The sequence below is a fragment of the Anarrhichthys ocellatus genome, unplaced genomic scaffold (assembly GCF_004355925.1).
Source record: "Anarrhichthys ocellatus isolate YVR2014 unplaced genomic scaffold, GSC_Weel_1.0 scaffold1770, whole genome shotgun sequence".
Lineage (NCBI taxonomy): Eukaryota > Metazoa > Chordata > Actinopteri > Perciformes > Anarhichadidae > Anarrhichthys > Anarrhichthys ocellatus.
This window is the reverse complement of record NW_022281744.1, coordinates 828-9818: the sequence shown is the minus strand read 5'-3', so window position 1 is coordinate 9818 and position 8991 is coordinate 828. Positions and strand designations below refer to the sequence as shown.

The 8991-nt window shown below is 44.5% G+C and overlaps 1 protein-coding gene across 1 annotated transcript; it reads right to left on the bottom strand.

Moving 5' to 3' along the window:
• Nucleotides 1-5998: 5998 nt before the first annotated feature.
• Nucleotides 5999-8082, bottom strand: LOC116377858 (E3 ubiquitin-protein ligase DTX1-like; the record flags this gene model as incomplete). The annotated part of the gene is made up of 2 exons (XM_031839608.1): nucleotides 5999-6978; nucleotides 7852-8082. Coding segments are annotated over 2 exons (1098 nt in total), but the record flags the coding sequence as incomplete, so codon positions are not given.
• Between the last annotated feature and the right edge of the window lie 909 nt (nucleotides 8083-8991).

Genomic DNA, 8991 nt, shown 5'->3' with positions numbered 1-8991 from the left:
GAGAGAGAGAGAGAGAGAGAGAGAGAGAGAGAGAGAGAGAGAGAGAGGGAGGGAGAGCACACATTCTTCACTGGATCTCCCGTTAGGATTGTCAATATTTACTGTGTGTGAGAGAGAAGGACAACATGTGTATGTGTGCATTTGTTAAATGCCTTCACAGCCAGGCATCGGTGTGTGTGTGTGAGTATGTGAGTGTGTCACCTCCCCCTCTCTCTCTGGTGTTGGCCTGATTTCTTGCACCACTACGTGATCAATCTTTGACAGTTTGCTGACTCGTTTCTTTGTTTTGTAACACCCCCACCCCATAAGCCTCTGTCTTGGGCGCTGTCTGAGTCTGGGACTGTCTACACACACACACACACACACCTACACACCCCTCCCTTCTGCTGAATTGTGATTGTCTGGGGATAGAAACAATGCTGACTGGTCGGGTGTCATTGTCTGCCCCCCCCACATCTACCTGACACATATTGTCATTAGGAATATGCTAACAGCCCCGGCCTCTTTATGATGGGGGATTCCACCACATACACCTACTCTAATAAATGCTGTGAGGCTTGTAATGAGGCAACTTCACGATCCGGGAGTTGTATTTAAAGCAGCCCCAAACTCTACAGGAAGCAGAAAGAGAAAACAGTGAGAACTCATACCAATAAAGTCTTTGAAAGACAGAGAAGCAAATGAGAGGAAAGTGAAGAAATGGTAGGAAAAGAACATGGAAAGGTCTGAGCAGAGAGAGAGAAGTAGCAGAGGCTCAGCATTGTGCTGCTAATGCGGCCCAGGCCTGGCTAATCCAACAAAGGTTACTGTGGAGACCAACAATGAGGCTGTGAGGCCACGGGAGAGGAGCCAGGGAAGGAGAGGAGGGGGCCGGCAATAGCGACAGGGTTGAAGGGACGGGGGGGGGGTAGCACCAAAACAATCTACATCGCAAAACCATCTGACCTTACTTTCAGTTTGACACAGGTTTTTAGCAAGAATCCCATGTTCTGGTCTCTAAAATTGAATAGCATCACTTCCTGTGCAGCGGTAGGCTTTCTCACCAGAAAGGTGAAGCGCACACCTGTTGTTTGAACACACTTATGGGAAAGCTCTGGTGAAACTTCTTTAATCACCGCCATATGACATCATGGAAAGTTACTTTTTCTTTCCAGCTGCAGTGCTGAATAATCAGTTTGCAGAAGAGTTGAGTTGTGACTGGAAGCTGATTAAAGCCAGCCTCTGTGGGTAAAAGAGCAGCACCCCCCCTCCTCCATATGACCGGGGAGCATGGTGGAGCTGGAAACAACCGCAAGTGCATTGAGGCAGCAGTCCCTGAGTCTGACTGAAGACTGAGGGTCTCAAGTAGACCATGTCCACCATCGTAGTTTAGCGTGTCAGCACACTGATCGGTATTAGCACATTTGCACTAGGTGGGGGACATGCCGTTAGTTTTGCAGATATTAGGTCATAGAGTATTTTGTAATAATAATAATGATCAATCATTTTGATCTGATGATAGCGCCAGAGGAAAAATGAAGGGGTCGGCAAAGTTATTACACTTGAGAGGAACATGGATGTTTGCACCAAATGTCATAGCAATACATCCAGTAGTTGTTGAGACAGTTCACGCAAAACTACAAACGTCAAAATAGGCGCCTGCGAATATTGTTTGGGGCTTTTATTGTGAAAGGTGAGAATGGAAGATGTGGATGTGCTGCCTGTAATGAAGTCTGCCGCCTTGGTTCGGACAGAGCCTTCATGTTTCATAAATACACTGTAGGCACAACTCAACCCGTTGTGCAGAAGCTCAGAAAAATCAACCTTGCTTCTAAAGACAGAAGCATGTTGCTTTATCGCTGCATTTGAGCGGTGTACAGTTTAAGAGTTATTCAAGACATATCCTTCACATTTGATTGGACTGCTATAAAGTGGGCGAGCTTAGCATGTAGCATGATAAGGAGCTACAGAGGACTGTGACTCCACACACACCTCTTCCGTCACTAAATGTTGCAGATTGATTGGTGGATGTCATGTCACATTGGTTGAAATCAGTCGGTTGTAGCTCATGTTAGCGCACGTCATATTTTGTTTTAAGAAGAAAAGATGATTGATTTTTAATATAAAACTACAAGGAAATCCACTTTAAGTAATTTATGTAGCACATATTATTGCATTAAGTACACAATATGACCGGGGATGTGATCTAAAAGACATGTTGAGTTTAAGGTGCTCGAGAACTATTGTTCAGGCTGAGAGGAGAGCCGAGTGGGAGGAGAACAGGTAAGGCTCACTTCACTGTCACCTGCAACCGGTCAACAGCAACAGATGTTAAATGCTGGTTTAGTCGTCACACTGTTCCTCACAGAGTCTGACGGCCTTAGTAAATGCACTGTGCTGCTGGAGCTGAAGAAGTGTGGAAGACATCTCACTGTGACAGTTCCCCTTAGTGAGAACGTCATGCTTCACAGAACAGGGGTTGTACATGCAGAGCTTGTGTTCGTCCACATCTTACGCTGCGTTTTCATTTGTGTGTTCCCATGATTCCTGAGGTCTCCACAGAGCTCTCTGCTCAGACCGCTGCACCGTGCTCCCCTCCTGTGTATAAAATAGCTGCTGACCCATGACCTTCACACTCACTCGCCTGTCTTTCACACAATCCCTCCCCCATCCCTCCCCCTCTGCTCTACAGATGCCACTTTACAGATGGAAATCACACAGAAGGCTCGGTAATAGTAAATAGTTTAAAGGTCAAACTTCCATTTGTCCTCCTCACTCAGAGGCCGTCTGCAGAGAGGATTTATCTGATAACTCTGGCAAAATAAAACGTACATCAGGTCTAACATAAGGAAAAAGAAGAATGCATTACCAATAATAAAAACACAGAAAGAACGTGAAAGAAAACATATATATGTATCTTTCAGGACCTTCCATCATTACCAGAATGGCATTACTTCAGGCACAGCTGAGTTCGGACGGCTCAGTGGTGTGGATGGGTTTGATCAAAACAAATTACTTTAATCTCAGAAATTCTGAGTGTTTTCTCTGAATTTTACCCCTCCCCCATGGTTTATTATTAGTGCTGGGCAAGTTAACATGTTAATTTCGCGTTAACGCATTCATTAATTAACGCCGACAATTATTTTATCGCGCATTAACGCATTTTTTTAATTTATTATAATTTTTTTTTTTTTTTTTAATTGAAAGACAAGAGACAATACATATACATAACAACAAGAGGATGACAAGAACAGTGGGATAAAAGCCAGCAAACATCCTATAGTCAGTAATTTTAGTGCACCTATATGCTGAAATTCACGGTAAACGCATTTAAACGGCACAGATCGGGAGCGAGCGAAGGACTTTGAAAGTTAGCGGAAAGATTTACGTGAGACAACATCCGGTTTCTTCAGACGAACATCCGGTTTCAGAATAAGATGCCAACAAAGTATGAATTATATTCACATTAAGTATAAAACATGCTACCTGCATCTCGTGAACCAAATGTTATTGCCCTTTTGTTCATATAGCAGTACTTTTAAAATAAAAGTGCGCAATACACTACTTTTGAATTCATTATTGAACTTTGCCATAACAATGCGATTAATTGCGATTAATCGATTATTTTAATCGTTGCCCAGCACTATTTATCATCTTTATACCTATAATGGCCTCCATACACCTTAATAGGCCGTATAACAGGGATTTGATTGTTTCAAATGTTAGGGTCACCTGACACAAGACACATGAATCTCATTTGGCTCAGTATTTTGAATTGTTCTTCCCTGTCTTCTGCCTGTTAATCCGTCACCTTCATGAGGAATTCATTATCACGTTCACTTCTGTTTAGTGCCTTCTGCTCAACACGCCAAGTATTTGATTTAAAGGAAATTAGGATTTTACCGCTAAACAGGTGTGAAACCCCAAAGTAGAACAAACACAACAGACACTCCCAACAGGAATGGATGAGAATGTGACACGAGTCACTCTCTGAAATCTCTCCACTCACAGTCAGTGCAGTGTAACGAAAACGTGACTCATAAGAACACCAACAAGCACAACACCTTCAGGTGGGAGTATGTATGTGTTTACATATCTAGCGGGGTTTTGCGTGTTTGAACTTGCATTTCTCACCGCATGTCTGTGGAGAGCTAATAACTGTTTGGAGGACTGCAGGATATGGGAAAACATCCTGGATGAGATTCATTTTGGATGTTAATATGATAATATGAGGTGCAAATTAATGTGCAATTTCAGGGTCGCCAATTTTGTACGCTGCAACTGAAGTCCTTGAACATGTTAATGAAATCATTTGAAAGTGTATCACCTAATAATAATAATACTAACGTTCAGTCAATCCAGTATGCTATTATTTGCGTTGTGTTCTGATCTGCCCTCTGCGATGGGGAACTGAAGCCGATACATCGCTCTCTTCAAAGACACAAGACTCCATTGACAAAAGCAGTGTGAAACTAACGTGGCGTCCACAGCAGGACATCGCTTAGCCTCCGAGCTGTTTCTCCTGTCTGCATGACGACTGCTATCTAAGTTACTGTAGGTAATACACTGACGTGGGAAAAAAACATTTTGACTCTAAAGCATACAGGCTTCGATCAAAACGTGAATGTTCTGATTTGAATACTTTAGGAACACCACCGGGAAGCTATAGAGTGATATAAAAACCTCTGAATGTAACGGACCCGTCCTACCTCTTAAGCACGACACCACCGATATCGGGGGCACTCTGGCTCAGCACCCCTGAAAATATTGTACGAAAAATAGCCTTATTCTTCGGTAATATTGTGGATTTGTCCAGTTTTTTTTCCGGATTAAAAAGTAACGTATGGGCAACACTATCATATAAATCACTTTTTACACACTCCAAACACAACTATAGACTACTAATATAAGCATCTAGAAAATGTGGCATAAAAACATGAAATCCTGGCCAGAAATCGCCGTTATGTGTACGGCAAATCAATATCTGCTCCCTGATGCTAGCGGCTACCAAGCGTTGCAATGCATTTTATAGCATTAGCACTCGTGGCCGAACACATAAATAACTTCGGTTTTTCTCTCCGTGGAAGCAGTAGACAGCTGTGAGTGGACAAAGGTACCATTGTACTGCCCTCCGCCGAAAAAAAATCGTGGGTTTTCGGACCCGTTTTATGAAAAATGAGTACAATAACGTCGCAGATTATCTGTTTCAAAGCTGGAATCATTGTTGCCAACTGCATCCTGTTTACTTCCGAGCTCTTTCCAGAATAAGAGCGGTCAATCCAGCTTGGGCGAGCGGTCAGACTTCCGGCGAGCGGAAATTTACGGTCGGGGAGACGCGGCACTTCTTGCAACGTTACTCGCTGAAACGTCTGTCAATCAACACCAAATTCGACACACGCCTTCCGACTCTGACGCGTCGAAGGAGGGCTTATTGACTGAAATCGACCGATGATAGGCTGAGCTACAGCCCCATACACACACATGAGCTGAGAAAACCCTATAGATGACAGCCAGAAACAGGCTCTGATGATGTTAGGAATCTCAAAATGATTCCTAACAGCTGTATTTGGATGTATTGAATAATATGAGTGATAAAAAAATGAAATATATAGTTATATAGTATATAAAAGTACAATGTAAGAGCTGCAACAGCTGGTTCGAAAATGATGACCTCGCTTGACCTCTCTCTACTAAAGCCTCTTATTCTTCACTTTATCCCACTTTAACCTTTATTCAGCAACTACTGATCGGTTGTGCTATGATTTGGGAGAGTTTTTAGGGAGATATCTGCATTATTTCAAAAACATGTTATCAATAAAAGTGCTTTTTTTCAGGCGAACCTGATTATTTTCAATTTGAGCTGTGTAATGTCTTCATTTACTATATTAACCAGCAACATATACACAATATTACCCATCTGAACAATCTCACAAGTGTTGTGATCTGATTATAGCATCAAAAATTATTAAAATAGACCTTGGAGTTACAGAACTATGGTCACTTTAGTATGGGTATGCCATTTTCGAGCAGAGGCCTACAAATAGGGCCCGAGCTTAAGAGGTTAATGAAGCTGCTGGTGTTGTGTGTGTACTTCGACAGTCAGCGGTCCTGTGGTGGGTCTGTTTGATTTACTCACCCTGATGCTATGAGCGCTCTGGACTGAGCCATCGCAATCCTCTGTAACGCTGGTCTGCTCAGCCCGGCTAAGCTTGATCTCTGTGGCAGAGGGGCATGGCACACTGTCGCTGCAGATGACAGCGTGCGCTGCGGCTTCATCACCATTGGCGACGGAGATGGCACAGGAGAGGGGGGCGTGGTCACGCTGTTGGCAGGGGAGACCAATGTGGCGGTTGGCACTGATTCGTTGGCTGAAGATGAGGAGTGCTTGGCGGGAATGGACGGAGGGATCAGGTTCGGTTTGGATGACGGAGGCTGAGGAGGCGGGAGGGAGGGCGGAGGCGGCCTATTGGAAGACAAGGAGATACCCAGAGAGGAGGTGCCCACGGTGAGGGCGGCCAGCGACTGAGCGAAGAGCTGGGCGTTCCTTCTCGGAGAGGCGGTGTTTCTGGAGATGGCGAGCCCGTGCGGCAGCGTCTGATAGTAGTTGGAGTTTGAGTTTGAGTTCTGCTGCTGTCCTCGCCCCAGAGTGGCGGACTTAGACGGGCTCAGAGGTTTAGAGGAGACCAGCGCTGAGTTCTTGGGCCGCTGCATGGTTAGTGAGCGTCTACCTAGAGTCTGTATCCCTGCTCCTCCTGTATTGTTCTTCACACTGAAGACCAGCATGCACTGCTGGCAGGAACAAGGCTGGCCCAGTCCAGTAGTTGGTCCATTGGGGGAGACAGAGCTTCCAATCCCCATGCTGGCCCCTGACACCCCAACACCAAGCAGGGCTCCTGTTAGGCCTCCTCCTTTGGGTATTGGGAGGGGGCCGGACACTAGAGGGTAGGACATGTCAGCACGTCTCTGGAGCCTCCGACACCTCTGGCTCTGTCTGTTCACCTGCAGGACACAACGAAACAGTCCTTTTACAACATTTCTGATTACTAGTTCAAGGGTACAGGGGTACTTTTCCACCTGGACCCTATTTAGTTTTGTCTAACTATTACAATTACAGGCAATTTCTGAATGGGTCCAGTACTGATCCAGAGGGGTGCAATGTAATCCTGATTCCGAAGTGTCTGACAACATTATGAAAAGAGTCTCGCTCAAGGAGACGTCTCTTTCTGAAATCTTGCGATGTGCCGGGCAGAGTTTGTTAGAGAGAAAGACACATACACACAGAGAGAGAGAGAGAGAGAGAGAGACAGAGAGAGAGACAGACAGACAGACAGATAGACAGAGAGACAGAGACAGAGAGACAGAGAGACTGGTGGTGTTCCTGAGGCTGCTGTGACCCTCCGACCACAGAGACCTGATGCTGTCCCATCTTCACAGACGGGATCAAGCGAGAGGTAAAGAGAAGAAGAGGTTGTATTTCTCTGTCGGGTCCTCTCCAGAATCTTGTCAGACTTCTATAATAAATATCTGAGCCTGTCAGCAGCAGGCTGGCACATGCACAGGATGCACTTTTAGTAGACCTAACGTCACATTGGTGCTGTGCAATGCCCTCGCAGCTCATTTAGCAGCTGCCAGCTGCAGCAAATTCGCTAAATACTGGAGAAAATTATAAAAACGTTGTTCCAGTCATGAGAAAACAGGGTCCAGGTTGATTACTAGCAAAGTCACCCTTTAGCCCTTATCATGAGCTCATCACAGTACGGGGGAGCTGCCACTTGAAACTAAATATCACTCATTTATTTAAAGAAGAAAAGGTATGGAAGGAGTGTTAAGTTGATTTTGTTATTGATGTCCATGTAAAGAATTCAAACCCACCTGTGTCATGTTGTGAAAATCAATGAGGTAGCAGAAGCCGAGGGGTGTCAGGTCGAGGCAGGGCTGCTGCCGACTGTGGGCGTTCTCGATGGCAATGGCCACCTCCATGTCGTAGGCCGTCCACGTACCCCCATCGTTTTCCCACTCCCACTGCCAGCCCTGACCTGGGGCCGAGACTGGGTCATAGAAACTCCTCCGCACCGGACGGATGGTACCTGAAATAAGCAAAATGTGTGATAGTTATTACTTTGTCCCAATGAGCTTCTTCAATAGTCCACCAAGAGCCTCTCCACCAGATATCAGACACGAGGTTTTAAAAGCAGAGTAAGGTAGGTGGGAGTGGAATAAAAGTACAATACAAACAGATTGGTAAGATCTTCACAAATGAAACATGACAAACATAACAATTACAATTTCATAATATCAAACAAAAAAAAAAAGAAATCTATCATTTAGGAATGCCAGTAAGACCAAGAGACATAGAGCGAGGACAAAATGATACACTTATTAATAATATCATGTAAACTAGGCTTAGGACAGCGGTTAGGAGCTCCATCCTGAGTACACCAGGAGCTCTGCACACACAGATAAATAACCTGCACACACAGCATCTAAAATCACAAAGCCCTTGATCTTCTTCAACTACTCACAGTGTCCCCCTTTCAGAAAGCTTTGAGTTAGATTGAGGTAGAGATTTAGAAACACAGTAACTATGATCATGTGATCTCTGGATTATCTCTGGATCTCTGATCAGATGGGTCGATGTTATGATGAGCGAGACGCTCTGTGGCTCCTGTAGCTCGGGGGATGAATTACAGGAAACAAAGCCGTCTCTGGAGTCTTCATTTTAAAAGTGTTGTAGGTAATGTCAGGTTCTAATGTAAAAACAAAAGTAACGGACAGAAGAAAACCTTCTGTCTGCGTTCTCTCCGTCTTGTGGGTCATGTGGAATTCTAAGTGGTAAATGTTAGGAAAAGTAACTGATACATATTTAAAGAAACGTTGAAGGGTGTGCTGTTGTGTTGCCTTATACAGCTATATGTTTCTAAATAGGAGATTAGTTTGGTTGGACTGTTCCTGACCCTGAACAGGATAAGCGGTTTGGATAATGAATGAATGAATGAATGTTCAGTAACTTGA